The sequence below is a fragment of the Poecilia reticulata genome, chromosome 15 (assembly GCF_904066995.2).
Source record: "Poecilia reticulata chromosome 15, P_reticulata-male-v2, whole genome shotgun sequence".
NCBI classification, from domain to species: Eukaryota; Metazoa; Chordata; class Actinopteri; order Cyprinodontiformes; family Poeciliidae; genus Poecilia; species Poecilia reticulata.
This window is the reverse complement of record NC_088844.1, coordinates 15,900,338-15,923,330: the sequence shown is the minus strand read 5'-3', so window position 1 is coordinate 15,923,330 and position 22,993 is coordinate 15,900,338. Positions and strand designations below refer to the sequence as shown.

The 22,993-nt window shown below is 39.3% G+C and overlaps 2 protein-coding genes across 2 annotated transcripts; both read right to left on the bottom strand.

Annotated features, from left to right (window-relative positions):
* Positions 1–156: 156 nt before the first annotated feature.
* Positions 157–11,731, bottom strand: chata (choline O-acetyltransferase a). The gene is made up of 15 exons (XM_008429540.3): positions 11,381–11,731; positions 10,641–10,706; positions 10,203–10,394; positions 9,111–9,229; positions 8,970–9,023; positions 8,713–8,893; positions 7,884–8,061; positions 7,514–7,683; positions 6,157–6,257; positions 5,940–6,068; positions 5,725–5,847; positions 5,502–5,643; positions 4,009–4,071; positions 3,782–3,919; positions 157–1,440 (listed from the first exon to the last, which is right to left on the bottom strand). The coding sequence occupies exons 2-15, from the start codon at positions 10,686–10,688 to the stop codon at positions 1,048–1,050; spliced, it is 2,031 nt and encodes a 676-aa protein (XP_008427762.1). The 5' UTR covers positions 10,689–10,706; positions 11,381–11,731; the 3' UTR covers positions 157–1,047.
* Positions 11,732–12,141: 410 nt separating this feature from the next.
* On the bottom strand, positions 12,142–14,698 carry slc18a3a (solute carrier family 18 member 3a). The gene has a single exon (XM_008429539.3). The coding sequence runs from the start codon at positions 14,225–14,227 to the stop codon at positions 12,665–12,667; it is 1,563 nt and encodes a 520-aa protein (XP_008427761.1). The 5' UTR covers positions 14,228–14,698; the 3' UTR covers positions 12,142–12,664.
* Positions 14,699–22,993: the final 8,295 nt, after the last annotated feature.

Sequence of the window (22,993 nt, the reverse complement as noted above, 5' to 3'; positions counted from 1 at the left end):
ATGATGCAGCATGCTTTTTAGCTGTTTGACTGACTGATGTTGTCCTGGCATTCGGCATAAGGAGGCGGCCATGTTGCTGTAGCTCATCCACTGAACAGAGCCAGATGAGACTTTTAAAACTTGCTGCTTGTTTCCTGCTGTTTTCTTACAAACTTCTGAGGCTTTGGTTTCAATCATTTTTTTTAATGTCTTAGATTTTACAATAACAACACATCAACATTAAAGAACAACAATAATTTCTCATTTGCGCGTTTCATGTACTTACTTTTGTAACTTCAACTCCTAGCTTGTTGCATTTAAATAAAGCAGTTAAGTTGTGTCTTCTGCTCGTAGACGCTAGTAGTGTCTCTTCTAAAATACTGTAAACTTTGATTTTATTTGTACATAAGCACAGTGTCAGTCCCAGTGTGTGGCACACAGCTGATACACATAGTGAATTTAAAACAAATTATTTCATCAAATTATATCTTATTTGGGAAACTCCAGAACAGAGCACAATGCTGGTACAATACAGATGGTAAAAAAACCCAGCAAAATGATATTACACTGAAGACTGCAGTAAGCAAAGTAAATAATTAGATATCAGTGAACAATTAGATCACATCAAGCAGACGGGTGCAATAACTCACAGCTGTAGTCAAGCTTCATTTAAAAGATGATGCTAACGTGTAAACTAAAACACATCATTATTCTTCTTTGGCTAGAATATCTCTGGTTGTGCAAAATATAAATTGTTTTCAAATATGGTTCTCTTTCCCATCTACATATATCTATAGATAGATATGCATATGTATATATTGGTAATTTGAACTTATTTATTCTACTGATACTTTTGACAACAGACATAAAGCTTCACCCATAAAAAAAATAATTATTTCAAAGTCTAATAATAGTTCACAGTACAGCAGAAATTATTACACATCAATATAACATTTTTCATCACAGTTACTTTGTGGAAAATACAGTATTGCACCATAATACACTTCAATACACACCACATGTAATGTTAGTGGCAGAGTTTTCTCAGATTGACTTTTGTTTTTTTTTTTAAAACTTGCCTTTTGCAGAAGTCCTGGTTTTGGCCTCTGTAAAAGATGGTTCTGGACTTTTCACCAGAACCTGTGGATTTGTTGGTTGACTCTTGGTCGAGTCTTGTGATGTTTTACCCTTTGTTTCCGTCTGCGTTTGCTTCTCCGTCGTCTGATTGTTTCGTCTTTGCTCGGCCGGGTCGGGGCCACCGTTGCACCTATTGCACAGATCCATCATGTCCTGAAGGCCCTGCACCAAGCACTTGACAAATTTCACTGAACACGTCTGCGGGCTCTCGTGGAAACTGGACACTGAGAAGATGATGTGGTCTGACTGAGGGTTGTAGCAAGCGCCGTATCCATCGGGCACCACTGGTCCATAGCAGCAGAACATCTCTACAGTTGTTGGGACCTGAGAGAAGAGTTACTACTTACTACTGAACCACAGACAGTTAAACACTTCTATGATAAAGCACAATTTGGAGAAGACTTACAATTGCTATAAATAAGTAGAAACGTTTTTAGATTGTAAAGGGAAGTGGAGTTGACCTTACTCCCACGGGGGATCTAAAGGTGAAATAATAATGATGTAACCGCAGTTAAAGTTGATCAGAGTTTAATGAAGGTTGTTGACTTGTAGTGACGTGAATTGTCAGACAGAGTCTAGGGGAGTGACTAGGAAAAAGGGGAACTGAAAGGAGAACAAGGGTGATCAACCAGAGCACAAGAGGCATGAACCCAGACAAAAGAGGAGCCAAAGAAAGGAGTGTCTCTCAGATTCAGCGGGGAGGGGAAGGTGTGTTAGATTAAAGTTGATTTTACCATATTCCTTTGATGTAATGTCAGCACCTGATTGCTGTTGCTGACCCCTGCAAAGCATTACTAATTAAAGAAGCATACAAAATTATTCAGGAGTTGTGGACATTCAATTAATGTGTCACTGTAATGTTCGTGGATGGCAGTAAAATGGCTGTGGTGCATGATCCTAGAAGAAATAAGAAAGGTTGTTATAGGTTGCTTTTAGTCCAAATATTGTAAAATAAAACAGCATCCCTGGGACTTGACAAAGTCACTAAACTAAACCTGGATCTGTTCCAAGAGCCAGTGGTGAAATGAGAAGAGCAGTTGTTTAGTAAATGTGTTTTGTGGGAATTATCGAACTCGGGTTGCTGGTTATTTAACACATGGGAGGAAGCGGGGTGAGGCACTCAGACGTAGGCTGTCAGAATCCAGGCGAATCGTCTCTAAAAAACTGACTAGATAGATTCTTTGAGTTCAGCGGTGGGTTATACCCTGCAGATCAGGGATCCAAGTACCAGAGGGAACATAGCTGGTTCAGGCAGCGGCGCAAAAAGTGGGCATGCAACGCATAGGGGCGCAGCACCAGAGGGTCGCCAAAACCCCGTCTGGAGGGGGCAGCGCGCCGATGATGTTTTCCCATAAACTTCAGCGCGCCTTACGCTCCTTCGCCTCGCGCACATAACGAGGTAAATGTAGCGAGTTTTACCCTTCACGTATCGTCACCTCGGGGGGTGGGCGTCACTCCTTCACCCTAACGTTCCTTCCCTCGGGGAGGCGGGGGGCGCCGATCTATGTTTTCGCATCCACCTGAATAATGTGTAGTTGCGCCACTGGGTTCAGGTATTAACTGTCTCCAAGGGTAAGGTGAGGGGGTCAGGTGTATCTGTGCCACAACTGTGGAAAGAATCTCAAAAAGGGCTAAAAATTTCCTTTTGGTATTTTCACCAGTAAATCAAATAACACAACTCAAGCTGTGTTTTAAAGACTCTCTGCCCAGTGTAGGATTATCTAGCTCAGGTTTAAAAGTCTAATGCCATCTACACAAAACACTTCGGGCTGGGATTAAAACGCCTTTTTGCTCTCTGCATGTATTTTGTGAAGGGATTGATGAGATGAGTGTGGTCCAAGTCAGTCTGGCCCTGCTATGACCTCACATGGTGAGGTAGCCACAGCCCCAGATTGACTGACTTTTATAGAGGTGAGTCAGCTTTCAGGTCAGGGGAGGGAAGTAGTGATGGCGCATGGTGTGTGTGTGTTCTGCCAGGAGCAGGATTTACAGCTGGAGTTCTACTGGAAACACTTTCCTCGAGCTACAGGAGTTCATTTTGGGGGATTTTTGACCATTCTTCTTGAAGTGCATGTGTGAGGTCAGACACTGGTGAATCTCTACTCTTACTCACTCCAAAGGCGTTCTATTGAGTTTAGGTCAGGACTATGTGGAGACAAGTTCAAACCAAACTTGCTCATCCATTTCTTCATGGATGCTGTTTCATGGTCGTGTGGGCCAGCAGAAAAGGACCGTCCTCAAATTACTGAAATTATTCAAACTGTTTTGGTTTGCTGATACACTAATGTTTGTTTCCCTGATAAAAGGGATTCAGGATTTGAGTCCTGTGTTACGGTGGATTGGCCACTGTACTTTGTGGTGGCCAATCCAAGACAAGTCTGAATTGATTTCCCAGACAGAAATGCATGGTTAACCTCTCTGCAAAAAAATAAAAATAATAATAATAAAAAAACAACATCTCTACTGCTCTAGAATCTAGCACTGAATCTGATGTTTTGCCTTTTACTTAGTGATATAAGTGCTGGTCATACATGGTCAGCTACATGGCTATGCTGAATGGTCTTAGGCAATAGCCACTTCACAACACTCACTATTTGGCAGATTTCTTACAATGAAATTATACTCCTGAAAGTGTATTGCATCGTAAAATTGTTTTTGAAATCACCTGACTTGTTGAGAGAATAAAGTGATTACTGATGAGATAAGCGTCGTCTTTGAAGATCTCGGGTTTCTCCATTTTCATTTCGCGAGCCGCCTCACGCAGACCCAGCAGGTGATTGTCTATTGCCATCCCAGTAATTGCCTAGAAGAATGCACACAAAAAAGGTATGTTATTGCAGTTTTGCAATAATTCAATGTTGTAGTAGAAATGCTATGATAGAAGAAGGTTACCATGACGGTATACTTTGTCTGCGCATTAATGGCACATCGCAACAACTCCATCTTCTCCATTTCCTGCCAGTGCAGAGGGTAGTAATTAATAGTTTGCTATTTTACAGCAAACTTACTTTAAAATGTCCTAAAAATAATAGTGCAAATAAGAGCAAGACTGATTCTGAAGCAATATTCATCTACCAGAAATATTAAACACATTTGAAACCATTCAATGATACACACCGAACAAAATCAAACAAACTTTTTTCTCACTAATGTCAAATAAGATTAAACATTGCAGTTTTTGATCAGTTAGGGTTTTCACCATTATTATGTTTTTGCAAATACAAGAACAATGAGTGAGATACATTTCTGAATAAATGTTTTTTTTTTTTTCTTATTTTCTAGTACAGTGGCGCAGTTGGTAGAGCTGTTGCCTTGCAGCAAGAAGGTTCTGGGTTCGATTCCCGGCCCCGGTCTTTCTGCATGGAGTTTGCATGTTCTCCCTGTGCATGCGTGGGTTTTCTCCGGGTACTCCGGTTTCCTCCCACAGTCCAAAAACATGACTGTCAGGTTAATTGGCCTCTCCAAATTGCCCCTAGGTGTGAGTGTGTGTGTGTATGCATGATTGTTTGTCCTGTGTATCTCTGTGTTGCCCTGCGACAGACTGGCGACCTGTCCAGGGTGAACCCCGCTTCTTGCCCGGAACGCCAGCTGGAGATGGGCACCAGCATCCCTCCTGACCCCACTGAGGGACAAGGGTGTCAAGAAAATGGATGGATGGATTTTCTAGTTCAGAATTTAATATTTATTTTCATTTTATTATAACTGCCTTTTGAACTGTATGGTTTTGGAAAAAATGTGTGTGTGTATCCTTCTACAAGCTTATTGCATGAGTTTACTGTAATTTTGGTGAATTACTCCTGATGTTACCAAGTCAAGTTTGTAGGCTGCCTTACTCACACACACCTTTTCAATGGTACTTTGTGGTGGCCAATCCAAGACAGTGACTTTGTTGTTCTTCGGCTGGAGTTATTGATCTAGCCATATGATTTCGGTCCATTTGGAAAAGCTTGTTGTATCCAAGGCTTATCTTCCTGGCTTGTGACTTGAGGACTTTCTGGCTTTTTTGTGTTGCTTTTGAATAATGGCTTCTTCTTCTCTGAGTGGGTTTTCAGGTCCAACAGGACTTTTTTCACGGTGGGCATAAAGCCTTTTGCCAAATATAGGCGACAGTCAGCGTCTTTGTGAGGTCTTTTGCTTTAGATCAGGGTTAAAGGTCCCATTTTGCACAAATTTAGGTTGGACATTCTCATGCGGTTGATACTTGTATGGAAACAAAAAAAATGCTTGAAATCCTTCCCCCTCGTTTATTAATTTTGAATTTACTATGTAAAATTTACTTTTCACTTTACCAAACACAGAAAATGATTGTCTAACTTAATGTCAGGCTGTGAAAAAAATTATGTTTATAGTTAACAATCTAGTTTCAACACTTTGAAGCATCTTACTCTTGAGATGAGCTTCCTATCAGTCATTGCTCTAACAAAGGCCAAAGCTTCAGGTGTGGCCGAGCGAATGTTGTCAACTCTGCCCTGCTGAAAGCGACGCGTGGAAGCGCTCTCGTATGTCGACACCGCTCTGCCATGACACCTGTAGTTAAAAACCAGAGGAAGAAAATCCTAATTTCTGAGTTTAAACATAAGGAATGACAACCTTTCATCTTTTTCTTACCGATAGTATGCTAACTGCAGAGCAACCTGGATGTAGGCATCCGGACTCATTTTCTGCATCTTGATGAACTCTTTTCCGTAGCCAGAGAATTTGTGGACGTTCATGTCCAGGTTCTTCACCAGTCTGATTAAAAGGGGAACAAACTTTGCAGCGCATCAAAAACAAATATCCACAAAACACATTTTGAATTCCGTCGTTCCAGAGGGAATGTGAACCTGTGGAGCTCGTCAGCAGAGGAGGTGAGAAGTTTTTGTATCTCTGGAGAACATTTCCAGCGCAGTCTGCGTGGCGCAGGCAGCTCACTTACACTCGCAGCCCTGACCAGCTTTGATGGGCTGCCAATCCTGATGTCACATGGGGAGAGAAAAAAATAGCATTGCTTTAATAAGAATTTGGAATCTGTTATGCATCATAAAAAAAATAATTTCTTACATGTATTTAAGGAGATACTCTGAGCACTGCACAAGAACAATTCCTTCGAATGGAGAGTGTTCACACACGACTCCACAGCAGCCGTCAGCACCTACAATAAACTGAAAAAGAAGCATTTTAGTGGGATTCATCAAATGCTTAAGATTATTTGACACTTCAGTTCGGTGTAGGTGTGTTGTTTGATTCTTTAGGAGGGTATCATCTGCACACTGCACAGTAGGGGGAAGCCTTGAACTTCTCCTGTAAATGTCATTTATCAATGTCTGAATGTCTTTTATGAGCATTAATGTCAAAATAAAAACTGTAGATCTGCTGCAAACTGAACATAAAATTTCTAATGCCAACTTTAGTTCTCCAATTTCATTCCTTCGAACATTACTTTTACATTGATTTGCAAAATAAATTGAATGCTGTTGCTGAAGTACAAAAGAATATTTGATCGTTTACTTTTTCTTTTCATTAAAAAATCAGTAATTCATGTTTAAATAACACGTGGCTTTCTAAGCAACAGTATCTTGGAAAAATTGTCATACTCCTTGAACTTTGTCACACAGAAATTACACAGATACGTTTTTTTTTTTTTAAATGGATGTGTGCTTGGTCCCACAGAGTTAATATCAACTCTGTGGGAGTTAAATCAACACTGGGAATTATGTTGTTAACTCCCACAGAGTTTATATTAACACTTTTTCAGTGTTTATATAGTCCACACTCTTCAGAGTTAAATTAACACTGGGCTTTTGGCTGTGTAGCGCAACACTTCAAAACAGACAAAAAAAAAAAAAAACAGATGCATGGTTTTATTTTTTAATCAGTTAACTTTGAGCTTTTACTTGAACTTTAACCCCTGCGCCACCACAGCATACCCTGCCAGTAGAATTTTAAAACTCAGATTTCTATGTTGTTCTATTCTTTACAGTGTTCTGTGTTAGATTAACACATTTATAGTGTAACTTTTGACAATATACACTATTTTTTGGGTAAATTAACACTGAAATGTATTTGATTTCAACTACTGTGAGTGTTGAATCAACTCTATCAGAAATAACACATTCAAAAGTGTAACTTCTACACCATCCAGTGTGGACCTATATAGACACCTTAAAAGTGTAAAATTTAACTCTGTAGGAGTTGATGGAACACTTCCAACTTTGCTGTGTGGCTGAATGTTTATGTGAACCTTGTTATAGTTTCAAGGCCTTCAGTCTCTAACAGCTTTTCATTCAGGATTGCTTTTGCATTTCTTCATCTACCTTCACATCAACACTAGCTACTACTTGTTTGCATTGGGCTATCGTGTTAACTCAAAGCTCTCGGACGCACAATATCGAATACTACAGGGATTCTGCTCACTGACCTGCATCGGCTTGTCGTACCAGCGGTTGCCTCCGTTCTTGCTCGGCCCGCCTCCGTGCAGCATCATTGCGGCGCGTGTCGTATCGCTTTGCTCAGATCCGCTTGGGTCATCCAAACAAACCAGGCACAAACATCGCTCTATCATGTCCAGGGAGTCTCGGTTGGTTGATTCTGTTGGAAGAAAAAAAAATGTCATAGCTATAATTTGATCTTCTAAAGTTTTGCTTTTGAATAAAAGTTCCTTCCAGTCTCATGTGCGAGAGCGGCCAGATTTCTGACTGTCTCCAGTGCTGCACAGTCATTGCTGGAAACATTTTTATAAGAAAGTTCAGATTCTGTAATAAAAAAAAAATAAAAATAAAAAAATTCACCTCTCATTAGTACACTGCGAGCCTCCGCCCACTCTGTCCGTCCATTTGACGTGAGAAGACCCATAGGTGGAACAGGCTCATCCTCATTGGCAGCCATCTTGGATATCTTTTCCAGCTGAGTCAGCAGATCTCTTTCGTTCAGTCTCCGAAAATTGATCACCACATCCAGAACGAAGAACTGCGAGAGGTTCAGATCAGACATAAGCAGATTTTGAACGCACTGGTTCATCTGCATTCTCCTTCATATCAAACGTAGAGCTGGTAGGTTTCCGTATCATGAACACAACACAACATTTAAAGAGTACAAAATCCAAGTAATTTTATTGAATCTATTTGGTGACATTATTCTTTCAAGAAATTATATGTTGAATATATTATGTCAAACACTCCAGCTATTTGTCTGTTCTTGTTTCTCTCAAAAGGTTTTTTCTACATCTCAAACACTCTGAACTTTAAGGCTAGACACTGCAGCCAATCCACAGATAAAAATGATTTATTTTACTCCCTTTAAACCAATGTTTAAATTTCATCTTGTAATTCTACCATCAAGAACAAAGAAACCTAGTTGGTCCTTAGAAATGCTCAGTTATGTAGCAAACAGATATTTTGGGCTTCTGACATTATTGAACATGAACTTGTAAGCTGACACCCCAAATACCATCACACTAGATACAATAATAAAATTAATAGATCTTGTTTTACTCTAAATCATTTTTTAATCAAGTTTCTGTCCCGCTTCTTCACTCAGACCACCAAGATACTTTCTTTGGATTAGGTTTAATGCAACTGCTGTTTAATAAATGTACTTATGTGTTTCTTTGTGTCTCACCTGGTTCTTACAAGCCACAATGATGTGTTCAGGCTCTGGCATCACGCTGCTCTCCTGGGCCACCAGTGTGTCCCTGTCAGGCCCCGGTAGGCGATACGATGTAAAGAGGCGGTAGTACTGCTCCATGCACAGAGGTTTACCAGACAACTGGCCCCGGGCGTAATCCACAGGCAGGGCACGACTACACATGGGAACGCATGCCTATGACTGTCATTCAGTATTTTTTTCCTGAACAGGATAATTTCATGGTGACTTACGCGTCAAGAAGAGTCTTGTACTCCAAAACTCCTGAAATCAAGTGTGCAGCAAACCTAGAAACAGAAACCATGCTTTGTTTCAAAGCTCTGACCGCATGCACATTAAGTCCTGTCCTTAAAACGGTTTCATTTGTTTCCAACCTTAAAGAGTCGATGGGAGCTTTGAAGTTCTGTTGGGGAAAAACCATTACAGGACTCGAGTTGACGGGCAGAGCCAGTCTGTTGTTCAAGTACATGTCGCTCAACCAGTAGTCATAAACCTGGAAGGTTTTGCATGAAGTAAACAACAAACAAACAAAAGAAGAAAGTACAAAAAAGACATCGAAATGCAAGTAGAAGCACAGTTGCATCTCAAAGCCGAACATTAATTTAGTTCAGAAATTAAAGAAGTGAAACAAGATGAATCAATTCAAAACACACAGTAAAATATTTCAATATTTCTTACTTCTAACAATTTTTTTTGTTGAGAATTGATGTCAGGTAAGAAAAAATAATAATGAAATTTATTGGATTACATAAGAGCAACAAAGATTCATTTTTAAATACAGAAGTGTGGAAATGTAGCCATACAATCACGAGAAACACTAATTGCTGTGACTGTTGTCCAACAGATGGTAAATGATGTCTTCCAAAAGGAGCATAAGGCACAAATGATAATTCCTGATGAAGCTATCTGTTCACAGAAGACCATGGACAAGGACAACTAAAGTTGAGTGGAAGGAAGAAATGCAAGCAACGCCAAAGGCAACCTGTGCTTCCATAAGACCTTCAGCAGAGACACAGGTTGATCTCCTCCACGCTCCATTATTGCTGTAATTCGTACAAAATGAGCTCAGAATAAGTTTTGAGTCAAGTCGCTCTGCTTTTCAGTAGACTGACATTTTTGTATTGAAAATAAGTTTTCATTGGTCTAATATCAAATAACCATACTCAAAATAAGCCTTAAATGTTGAATTTCAACAGAAATATAACACTTGAAATCTATCACTCCTCTTTGAATATGTATAAAACATGATCCCTTTTTAATCTGGATTATTGAAATAATCAGATTGGAATTCATAGAGATGCGCCTTTAATTATCATAAAAATTTGGTTAAAACTTTTTCTGAGTGTGCTATAAGTTATTCAAGTGCTGTTGTGTCGATAAACGAATCTTTCAGTAAATCTTTTTAGATTTCTAAATCTTTAAGTACATTACTTACAATTCTTTATATATAAAAAAAACTTATTTACCCAGTTTGCCTTTTTCTCCCTCCTCTCCACAAGTTTGCTCTGCAGCAGCTCTCCCACTCCTCCAGGAGCTCCAAATTGCTTCACGATGTTCTGGGTCTTGTTGAATTGTTCTTCAGTGAGCAGGTGCTTCATGCATCTCAGGTATGTGTCCAGCGTCTCACTGAGGCTGGGCAACGGCAGCTTTGGCAGAGCCTGGGCAATATATTTGAGTCAGTGAGCTTTAGTAACACATAAAAACTTGAGACTAAATAGCTTAACCAATCACTCATTTCATCAAGAAAATTCCTAGTTTATTCTGTCTGATAACACAATTCACACTTTTTTCTTTTCCTTATTTAACTTCAATAACTATGAGATTTCTCAGGCATTAGTCAACATCTTATTTTGCAATTTTTTTTGTTTCATTCATATTTAAATGAAACTAAGAGCCATATTTACATCTCCGCTTGCAGAATCTTTGAAAGACTCCTGGTTCCGGATTGGCATCTTGGTGACGCGCTGTGACTGTCAAGCAGGTAGAGACATGAGAGTTTAAATTTTCCATTTATGACTACAATTTGAAGGTGTAGTATGTAATGATGCTTTTACAAAACAATGCTATTGCAGGGAGAATACCCTTATTGTGTCCATTGTTTTAATATAAATTGTCTTATTTGCATTTTTCTTCTTTCATTTGGCTTTTTAAAACACTTCTTTTTTTTTATTACAGTGCTTCTGTGTAAATAGGCAACCAAAATGTTCAGCAGACTGCATTTCAGGTGTCGGTCTTTAAACTAGAAGGAAGAAGTAACACAAATGTGGAATTGTTTTACACCTTTTGTGTGTAAAACCAAGAAGGGTCATCGAGAGGTTGAAGGTCTTTGAGATTTACCTAAGTCTTAGTTTTACGAAAGTAGTGGTACATATGAACAATTTTGTCACACTATGTAAAGACATATAACCTAATAATGTATATATATATATCTATAAAATAGTGTAATATTCCTTTATAAATCATTGGCCTTCTCATAGAAATGTTAAAAAATATCACCTGAATAAGGTGAATTGTGTAATGAAAAACTAACTAACAAAAATAAATTAAATCAGCAAAATCTTAATCGTTAGTATTTGTTTTCTTTCAACTAAAATACATGTGAAACCAGAACAATCAATGAAAAGAGAGAAGATATTTTACTCACCTCACATACAGTAAGAAAATTTTACTCCTCCTGAGGCTGAGACAGCGAATTCATGACGATGCATCATAACTTGAAGTCTTTTGTGGAATAGAAGAAGAAGAAAAAATCCTCCAAATTTCTCAATTTCTGTCCTTTATCACTTTGAGCATCTTTTCTCCTCCCTTTCTTGGCGTCAGTACAACTCCGTTGCTGGCTCAAGAGAGATGCTGAGAGGATCCCTCAGCCTCCAGGCAGCCTGGCTCCTCCCAGAAGTCCTGCTATTCGCTGAGAACTTTGTTTAGCAACTCTGATTGTCACTCCACCTTATTTAGGCAACAGTCAGAAACTGAGATCTTAACACCTTTTCATCAGACACTTCCCAGTTTTTTTTTTCTCACTATTTGCATGAAACTGTTTCTTACTAAGAAAAGATTTGCATTTTCAACATCAGAAATTAAAATTTCTTAAATTACTAAAAACTTCAATTAGTCACTTTTTATAAGAGCAATTTTTATTTTACTGTATGATTATAGTTCATACAGTAATGAATATATATATTCATTACTGTATATATATATATATATATATATATATATATATATATATATATATATATAAGGGTTATATATATATATATATAACCCTTAAATGCCTTCATGTTATACATTTTTTGTATTTTTTTAGAAGAAACATTTGCTACCTCTTGACTTGAAAGAATTGATAATATAGCACACTATATCATAATCGAGGTTACTGCACAAATAAACGACGTAAAACATCGGTATCGTTCACATATTGTTCTTTTAATGTACATGAATATACATGTATGTACAGTCACAGATCATTTCAGGCTTTGCATTCCAGAAGCACACAATTCATTTAAAATGAGAGTGTAAATACTCCACAAGAGGCAGATTTCCAGGTAATTCCCGTACTTCTGCCCTTCAACACACTAGTTTGCATATTTCATTCATAAGCAACATGATTACAGATGGCATTTAAAGACGCATACATTATATTTCCTTAAAACACGTTTGCACTATATTCCCTGAAGAGTCAGATTCTGTTACAGTGATCAGAAGATGAACAGACATTAATCTCACCATTTTTTTTTTCCATTTTTACTAAATTCCCATTTTAAAACAAAGTTGCGACCACTTGATGGGACAAAACCCACAGGTATTGTCGCACGCTGATATATTTTCACAATCTTAATCAAAACGTATACACACATTGGCACTTATTTTAAAATTTCACATACAGCTTAAAGGTCTTTATTTATTTTATTTCTTTCTTTCTTTATTTTTACGCGTACTCTCCTCCTGATGATTCCTCCTCCGAGTGCGAGCGCTGGACAAAAGTCTCGATGCCGCTCTCATCAGTAGTCGTGCACAGACCTTTTCTCTTCTTCTCCCGTTGTTCCATCTTAATCGTGTCGTACAGACCCGTGGGGCCGTCCTCCAGCAGCATGTTGCGCTCTGAGAAAGAAGGCTTCATCTGCGTCACGTTCTTCAGAAGAAGCAGCGCCGGCGCGTAAAGGACGTTGGCGAGCCCCATGCCCAAGTTCAGCTGAACGAAGCCCAAGTCGTGCACGATCTGACCGGCCACGATGGGCCCCAGGGCGTAGGCGACGCAGTAGGAGATGTCCGCTATGGCGTACACGCTGCCGTACACTGAGACGTGGCGCACATCTACGAGGAAGCCCAGCGTGGGCAGGAGCGCCGTGTCCACGAAGGCGATGCCAAAGCAGATACCGCACAGCGGGATCATGAGCTGCCCGAAGTTCTTGCAGGCCGGCACCGTGCAGGAGCTGGCCCCTATGAACACCATGCCTATGGCCCCGTAGAACCACTGAAGGTGAGGGTACTTGGCCGCAAGTTTCACAGTGAGATACACCCCTAACACATGCGGGAAGAACGCAGGGAACCAAGTCATGCCGATCTCCCACTCGCTGGCGTTCATGTTTTCCTCCATCCAATTTGCGATGGTTGGCTCCAGGAAGGCGAGTGGTATGTTGCAGACGATCAGAGCTCCCGCCACCACAGCTATGTATGGGTCAATCATCAGCTTGTAGATCGGGGTGCCCACGGGCATGGTTTCCCTCTCCCTGTTGGAGAAGGGCTTGAGCACAACCAGACACAGGACTCCATCGGTGAGGCAGATGCAGGCCAGGATCAGAAAAGGCGCCTGCTTTCCCGCAAACTCATACAGGACCCCTCCGAAGGGCGGTGCGACCAAACTTCCGAAAGAGATGAAGGCCAAGGCGATGCCCAGGGCTTTGCTTCGCTCAGACTCCTCCGTGTACTTGTCCGCGATGAGAGCGATCCCTGAGGTGTCCGCGAAAGCCGAGCCGAGGCCCTGGATGCTGCGCGCCAGGAACAGGGTCGCGTAGTTCTCGGCGAAGGCGAAGGTAAGGGTGGAGAGGAACATTATGTTGAGCCCAATGAACAGCGGGATGTCATAGCCCACCCTGTCTATGAAGGTGCCGCTCAGCGGGTTCACCAGCAGCTGCAGGATGGCCTTGGAGGCGAACAGGACGCCTATCTGCAGGTCGAAGTTCCCCTCGGCCGCTCTGTGGATGGTGCTGTTGGTGGAGTTGGTGTGCCGCGCAGCAGCTGGCTGTTCCTGATCCGCTGCTTTCTGCAACCCCTCCAGATAATCGGGTATAATTGGCACAATTACCATGTAAAGCATGTTGTCTAATAAAAGTGCAACACACACTATTACGAGAATTACGCGTTTCTGTCGTTCTGGGTTTTGGATAACGTTGCCCAGCTGTTTAGTTCTTTCGCCCATCTGGGACAGTTTTGAGGCGGCAGATTGTGCCACATTAGTAGCTTGCTCCTCCGTGATCCCCTCTGGCTCCATGATTTTTTTTTCTTCTTCTCTTTTTTTGATGTAAAAATTCTTCTCCCCGAGTTTGCTTTTACAGAATTACGCACATCTGCTCTGCCTCTGCTTCCCCGATGAACTAAATAACTTTCCGCTCCTTTACCTCTTCTCTGCCCCTTGCGCTGTCCTTTCCTCGGACGCCTTCTTCCACTTCCGTGACTTGGACTCGTTTTATCACCATTCCCTCTTGTTGCTTCATAGCCTCACATCCCGTCAGGTGACGCGCGGGTTCCGGACTCCAAGACTCACAAGTTGAGGGTTTCATCCGTAGCGCAGCGGCTCTATCGGCGGTCCGTTTTTTTTGCTGCTGCGCCCCGCCGGCTCCCGGTCGCACCCAGCTGTCTCCAGCCACCTGTAACACGCTGAGCTAAGTCATCATTTCACATCATCCGGGTTCGGCTTTTGTCGGCTGATGGAAGGAATACACACAGCTGCTTGTTGACTCCCATAGGTGTCCCCCCCCCAGCCCCTCCCATCTTGATCCATGGCTGTGACGCACCGTCCTGCTGCTCTCCAGCAGATCTTTTATGCTAATTAAACACAAAATCCCGAGTGCGCACTGCTGTCCAGTCAGTCGCATCAAAGCAGAGCTGCAGATGCTTTTTCAGGAGCATTTTTTTTTTTTCGTTAAGAAGTTAAAACGTCTTATACAGCAGCAAACATAATTGATTATTTGAGGCAATCTAGAATGGATATATAAGAGATATAAACAAGCTTGTAGTTAAGAATATAACAACAAAACGTAAGCAAAATGTACACAGATCAATTACGGAGACGTATCTTTTCAGCACCACACGCGAGTGGACAGCTCCAAAGTTATTTCTTTCTTCTCCCGTTCTCCTGTCGGACAAGAGGGATTCCAGTTTGTGCAGAACTTACTTGGGGCATCAGTCTGTCGTAACTTTATTAACAAAAAAACAAAAAAAAAAAAACAACTATAAACTCTTGGATTTTTATTCCGTTTGTGAATTATGACCAATCAAATATCTCCCACATCTGAAAATGTAATTATTTAAATCTTACACATTCTTCTTGCCTTTTAACACGTATTTTTCTCGAAAAGTCTGTTACTTTATAGTCTGCGCCTTTCGCAGAGGCCCTAACATAATGTTTTCCAAGGTTCTGGAAACCTTTGGCTTGAGATTGGGTTCGTTTTCAGATAACAGAACCAAAAGCCACAGCAGAATTTTAGGAGTTGAATTAGATATGATGCTAAAGTTGAAATATCCTAATCTTCCTTAGGATGTTTTGTTTTCAACATACCAGAAATCCATAGATTTGATAACAACACTCTTTCGTTAGCTTCAGAAAAGTAGTAGCGTGGTGTTCATGGTTTAAAAAAATTATAGCCTTTGTTTTAAACAGAAATATGCGAACTTGGCATCGTTTAGGGGAGAGAGCGGGAGTGAGTCAAAGAGGTTCAACATGAAATAACATAAAACATGAAAGAACGTAAAATAACCGCTCCAACTAATGAAAGAATATCTGTTCTTCTCTGAGGTTCATGCCTAATGTATATTGCACAAAACACTGTTTCCATCCATCCATCCATCCATCCATCCATCCATCCATCCATCCATCCATCCATCCATCCATCCATCCATCCATGTGTATTCTTGAATACTCCACTCACATACGAGTTTAAATGCTTTTCTACACTGCCATCTACTGACACAAACAGGCATATGCAGCTGTTGCTGAATCTTTTTTTGTGTGATTCCCTGAGCAAGTAGTGACGGATTTTGCAAACTTTTACTGCCTCCGTTTTTGGTATTGACTTTTTGGATCGGAAATGACTTTATTTGCTTAATTAAAAATAATTTAAATCCTGTGCAGGAGTCACTTATTAGTAAATTTAGTCTCACTATGAATCCAGTTGTTCTTCGGAGGTTTCAGAGGTTGCTTAGAGAACATTGGGGGGAAAAAAACAGCATCTTGAAGACAAAGGAGCTCAGTAGACAGATAAGCGCTGCAGAGTTTAAAGCGCCATTAAATCAAAAATACTATTCGAACTTCTCTGCAGCACTATTCAATCCATGTAAACTTACTTTGTCGCACAAGAAAGACATTGATCAGATGAGCGTTTCATTGGGTGGAGGAATGTGCTAATTAGACAATTTGTGTCTTTCTTTTTATTAGAGACAAGGAAGAAATCCTGAGACTGTGGTGATGACAGACAGATCAAGAGAAACGATCCCAGCAGAAAACCTTCTAGCAACTTAAACAGCATTAACACACAAACATAGATAAAGTGAAATCGTTTAGGCCAAATCATATTCATGAGTTGGAATGGTAAACATCCTGTGATAAGAGCTGAAAAGGAATGATGTTCACAGATGCTTTTCATTCATAAATAACTCACTTTCATAGTAAATTCTGAATAATTTATTGGTCTTTGGACAAGAAAGGAACAGGCTGGGCTTGATAACACAAAGACATTCAAAAAGATCATATAAATGTGAGAGGTGAATTATGTACATAAAACCATGGGAACCAGATAAAGAGAGGCAGGAGCATTTTCTTATCATATGGGCAAAAATAGCATAGAGTGGGATAGAATAGAAATATCCTCTATTGGGGAAATGTGGGTGTCACAGCAGCTCGTTGAGATAAGTGAATATTCAGACAAAGGTAAGAGAAAATGAAAAATAAGAATAAAACACTCCATCTTAAAGACAAATTTACAACATAAGGTTTAAAAAAATATACAGCTGAGTAGGTTAATATAGAGAAGACAATGTACAAGAAAAATGTTTATATCAATCTAGGAATTATTCAGTTTCCATATGTTCATTGAATTTAGCATCAGCCTCGTTTGAAGCAAAAGGAGTTGAAGCAGGGATTTGTGTACACATATTTTCTGAAACACCAAGGAGTAAACAAATAGGTTTCAACACCTATTTTGTTAACTTGCAGATCCACTTGATAAAAGAAACTATTTATTGTTCAGCCACCAGATGTCCTCATACCCCTTTTATTTCCAGTCATCACGTTATTGAGTTTTTATTAGTTGAGTAAAGCATGCGGAGTTAGGGGGAGGAGGGGGTGGCATAGTGAGGGGACCGGTTGGGGAGTGGGAGGCTTTCTGTCATCTGGCACTTATTTGTGTTGGTCAGTGGGTGAGTTTTTTTCTGGACAGGTCACAAGTCTATCACAGTGCAGCGCAAACACACACGTAACTTTGTTATAGACATTGACCTCATGCCTTATTACTTAGTGATATTTAAACTTCTGGAATAAAACATTTGCATTCGACCTGAGCAAAATGAGTGTGTTCTAAACTGTAATCAACTTATCCTAAGTGGGCCTGGAAAATATTTTGCCTTAGTGACAAAATTAGATTTCATTCCCACACACTATCCTTAAGTTTCTGTCCCATTCAGATCAGTGGACGGGTGTTTGGAAAATGGTAGACTTGTAAAAAAAGCGGTAGCGGAAAGGAGTAAGCCAGAAACTTCCCCGACTATGTTTGTCGGCATCCACAAAAAAACAAACCACGATTCAGATCGTGGCTTTCCCCCCCATAAAACGTTGTGTGACGTGCACAAGTTAAGACCCGGCTAATAAATCCTGGGATTCAAACCAAAAAGGAGGCTCAACAGGTTCCTGTTTTATTTTTAGACCAAATGTTACGTCAGATGGCGAGCAGCTTTGATAATCACATTTTGTTTCCCTCGGTGAACGTACTGAAGCTGGAAAGCTTACAGGCAGAGCCATGAAGGTCCAAACTCCAGCATTGGCTGCTGGTTCACCCAGGAGGCTGCCCTGGACTTAATCTCTTTGTATCTCAAGCACAGGCACGCATACACTCAGAAACGAGACAGATAAACAAATGCATTCAGTTTATAAACCTTGCTAGATTTTTTTCTTTTTTTTTTTATCTTTCGTTTTTTTTTTTTTGTTTTAATGAATCTGCCCTGATGTGATTTGAAGCTTGTTCGGGGAGATTCAAGATAACCATGTAATCATGAGCATTTGCCAAAGTATTAATTTCTAGCAGCCAGGCAAAAATCCCCGACCCACAGCAGCCAACATGCAGCCTGGACATGTCATCAAATATTAAGTGACTAGCCGAGGGATCACAGTGTTTGGTTGTTTTTAATGGCCTGGGATGTTGAACTGAACAGTTTTAAAGAGAGAGGATTAGAATATTGCTTGGTACATCAAAAAAGTAATAAATAAATAAATTATTGTACTTTTGCAAGCAGAATCAAAAATGCTAGCTCAAAGTCCATAGATTCTAGAATGCTTTTGAGTAAAAATAAAATAACATGATATATTAAAACAAAGTACTCACTGAACACATAAAACAGAATAAAAAAATGCTAGCTCAAAGTCCATAGATTCTAGACTTCGCAGATTCTCTGGACTGACTTGGGATCAGCTGTGCTCAGCTCTAGAATTGATTTTCATGTGGCTGCTTTCCAAGAGATACTGAATGACTGTGCATGTATCTGCTGTTATATAATCAGCTTCACATCAAACAGTCCCTATCACAGAAGGAGACTTTGGTAAACCTGATGCGCCAGTTTGACATTTCACCTCATTTCATCGTGACCGTTTCAAGCCTGTCACGAGGTGTTCCAGATTAAATCAGATTATAATTTTTTTTTTTTTTTCAAAAAAGATTTTGCAACTCAGTTTAAAAACTGATTTATTTATTTTTTCTTTATTGTAAAGTAACAGGGTCCATTTCAGTTTTGGAGGAAATGTGATTTTCAGCATATGCAACAAATTATTTCATTATCGTGCTGTTTAATGGCAGAGCTGGGTTACTCTGACATGGTGTTTGACAAGCAAAACAATATCAATAACTCAATGCAATCAATGCTAATACCACAACATGACCTCCACATTGATTGGGCTGATGATGGAATGCTGTTTTCTCTGCTCATCGCCCAGAAAGTGGCTCTCATTCATGCTGCTTCGTTTTTCCTTCTCGAACAGTCCTCTCTACCTCCCTCAGATTCCCCCCTTTCTGCAGCATTTGTGCTCATATTGCTATGTAATCCTCTCAAAAAGCCCATATGAAAACTTCATTGGTTGACCAGACATAATCCTCAGTGAACTCTAAGTACCTGAATATGTTTGATTGTAAGAGAGGGAAAGCGGATGAAAAAAAAAAGCAAACCCTGCTCTCCCGCCAGACATTCGGATTCAAAGTATAACATAATCCAGCAGTTATGTGATGTAAAATGTTAAGCCTGTATGTTTTAAATAATTAATCTCTGCGCATCATCTATGACGACACATTAATATTAGCTACTAATAATCTCCTTAGATTGTTTTTTCAAAATTTTTTATCAATAACTTAATAAAGTGTCTAGTTTTAAAATCTTAATTCCATAGTTTAGAGTTTGTAAAAAAATTTTTTATTTCATATAAAAGAGTAGGCATGCCTTTAAAAAATAAACTGATATTGCTGGTCTTTATTATTATTATTATTATTATTATTATTATTATTATTATTATTATTATTATTATTATTACTCGCAAAATGTTCTTTGAATCCCTGAAACTCCAGTGAATAGTGACACTTAACACTTCAGGTTGATGTGGTCAAAGTCCTGTCTCCCCAACTAACGGTGAATTGATTTGGAATATATGGAGAAGAACATACAAAATAAAATCAGGGTGCCAAGAGTGGTAGAGCAGGAGCGCTATATATGGAAACTACAGACCTCAAAGCAGCTGCTGAGTTTGACTCTCAGCTCCAGGATATTTGCAACATTTCTTTCCTTTCTGTCTCTGCCCTTCTTACAGTCCACTCGCTAATGAGTAAAGGCCACTTGTTCCACAAAATCTCTTAAAAAAACGCCCCTTCTTGTTAGTTGGTAAATACATACTGGATATATTCTACAGATAGACTTTTGTGGTTTTTATTTTACATATGCAACATTTTTTCCCAGCTTCTAGTTCTAGTTCAACTTCTTCATCAGGGAAATAAGACTTGTGACCTTTTGGAAACCTTTGCATCATATCTCAAAGCATTTTTACTTCCATGGCATGTTCATATGATTTTAAGAGAAGAGTTTGGTTTTAACTTAAAAAGTGTTTGAAGTCTAATCGTTTTTACATATATTTATATATACATATATATAAAAATACATTTATAATACTTGAGGAAAATCAAAATATATATATCTTTTAAAAAGTCTAAAATTTTAAGACTCAAACTCAGTGTGAGCCCTTATTTGAATACACAAGCGCCTCTAAGCCACTTAAAAAGGGCACAATGAAAACACGAATAGTTTCAAAAATATTCAATTGTTCTTAAATCCATAACTTAATGACCCACGCTGACTCTTGCACCCACACAAATATACAATACTGGAGCAAATCTATTTTCACCTTAGTAGCAAATGTTTGTTAGACACACCTCAACTGTATAACAAGAGAAATAGAAGCTTAGAAATAATTATTCACCCATAAACATAAGACACAAAATGTTTCCTTTTTGCCAGTGACTGCAGTACTTTATTAGAGCATTTTGTACAGACAACATCCAGTGCACATTCAAATCCCATCATACAGACTGTTATCATTGTCTGCTTTTATCATCAGATGCACATCAAAGCAACACAATAAGTAAAGATTTCACAAGATGTGACTCAGGGGCGGATCTAGCGGGGTGGCAGTTGCCACCCCAAACGAGAACCTTGCCACCCCTGTTGCCACCCCAGCTAGCGACAATGAATTCAATAAATAGTTATGGGAAATCGGACATTAAGCGCATGAAACTCTTTTTTCCCCGACAACATTGAATGCAACACAATGTAACCTGACACCTGTTGCTAAGTGGCGGGAAGTGCAGAGAGAAGGACAGAGCGCCAGCAGCAATGATGGATTCAATACGTGATTTATTGTAAGTCACACGTGCGCCATTTCTGTCCATTGAGTCAGGAATATCGGTGGTCAGGAAAATACTACAATCACGCAAAGAATCAGAACAACGGACGCAATGTTTAGTAGTTAATTCAACCATAGATAATGGTAATAAGGGCTTCAGATTTCACAGGTGAGGAAAACGTTTTAATTTAAAGAAAACATTGAACAAATGACCAGTGGGTCAGTTATACTAGCCTAACTGTTGTTAGCCTGCGACTGACTTTGATAACCTTAACATGTGCTGCGCAGTTCGGTGTGTTTTGGTTCCGTTGGCACTAAACAACCAGCCCACCACGTCATCAGTAGAGCAGCTGTTTATTAAATCAGCTAATCATCCACCGCTGTGCTCAGGCGAAAACTTATTAATAATCACAATATAGACATTAAGCCTGACAACATAATGTAACAGACTGGATGTTCTGTTTTAGTGTTTTTGCTACGTTTTTGTGTGGGACATGTTTGTTTTTTTGGTGTTGATTCCCCTGATCGGTAATCTCTGCTCTATGCTCGTTGAGCTGTTGTCTGTCCGTTGCCATGGCAACGGGTCCGCGTAAAGCCGACACACAGAGTGAGAAAAGGCAGAATAAAAGTTGTTGAAGCTATTTTTCCTTTATTTCTTTATCCATTTGAATTTTGTTACTTTATTCTTAAATTTCTATTTTTTGTATTTCTTACAGAGTTTATTTGTAGGTTGATAATTGTTGATTTTATTTATTTTTTTTGTTTTATTATTTTCTTAATTATTTTCTAAATTTAGACAGGAAGTAATGTGGGCCAGTCCACTTTCTATAAGTGCAGGGGCCTGGAGAAGGACCAGCAGGCATTTGGGTTTGGGGCCGATGGTTTTTAAGAGTGGTAGCATGAGAACAAATAAAAGTTTGATCTCTGTAATTGTTTGGTGAAAGAGGAAAATAAATCATCAACAACAATCAATAAGTTTGGACATTGAACCTTGTTTTGCATGTGTCGAGAAACTTGACCCCAGTGCCTTAGTAGTGGCTTGGTGGAACTTTTATTGGATGTTTGGCTTTGCGAACAGTCAGAAGTGGTTCTGTTTGGTTCTTCACCTGTTTATCAGTTTTATTGTACCTTTATTGTGGCGCCGCTGCTATTAATAAAACAATACAACAAAACTGAGCTAATCCCCTGTGTTCTAAAAACATGGTGATATTTATAACGGTTGTCAAACTACGGCTCCTACAGAATATTTAAAATAAAACGATTGACCAATATAAGTAGGTATTCGTCCTTTCTTGTATCTTGACAGAACTAACAGAAACTAAACTGTTTATAGATTTATATCATGGAGAATTTATCAAACATCAGTTTTCTAATCTTTATTTTAAGTCGTATTTAATAGATATATCGAATAACAAATGATGGCGCTACTAATATTTTTGTGACAGATTTCTCCTGGTCCTGTATTGGGATAACATGGTTTTCTGGACACAATGCATGTCAATTGATATGCGTATCAGTAATACATATCAATTAGCAGGAGTATGAAAGACGTGAAAATAATTAACTATACTACATTAAGAAATTGTATTTAAGTCTCGGTGCTACATGAAGCTCATTTTGAAACAATGCAAGTTAAAAACAATATTTCATATTGTTTACTTAAAATCTATTTAACGTATGTTAAAAAATATCCATCTTTTATTCAAGGTCAATGACTTCCATTGACGTGTTTACCCAGCTGTACATGCTTTGTAACGCTAAATATATCGAAACGATCTGAATACTTGGTTTTTAAAACCTACTGTATGAGTTTTGATTATGTAATAACCAGTAAATAACAGTGTGTTTTTATAACATTGCACTTGGACAACTTTGCAAACTAGAATTTGTGTG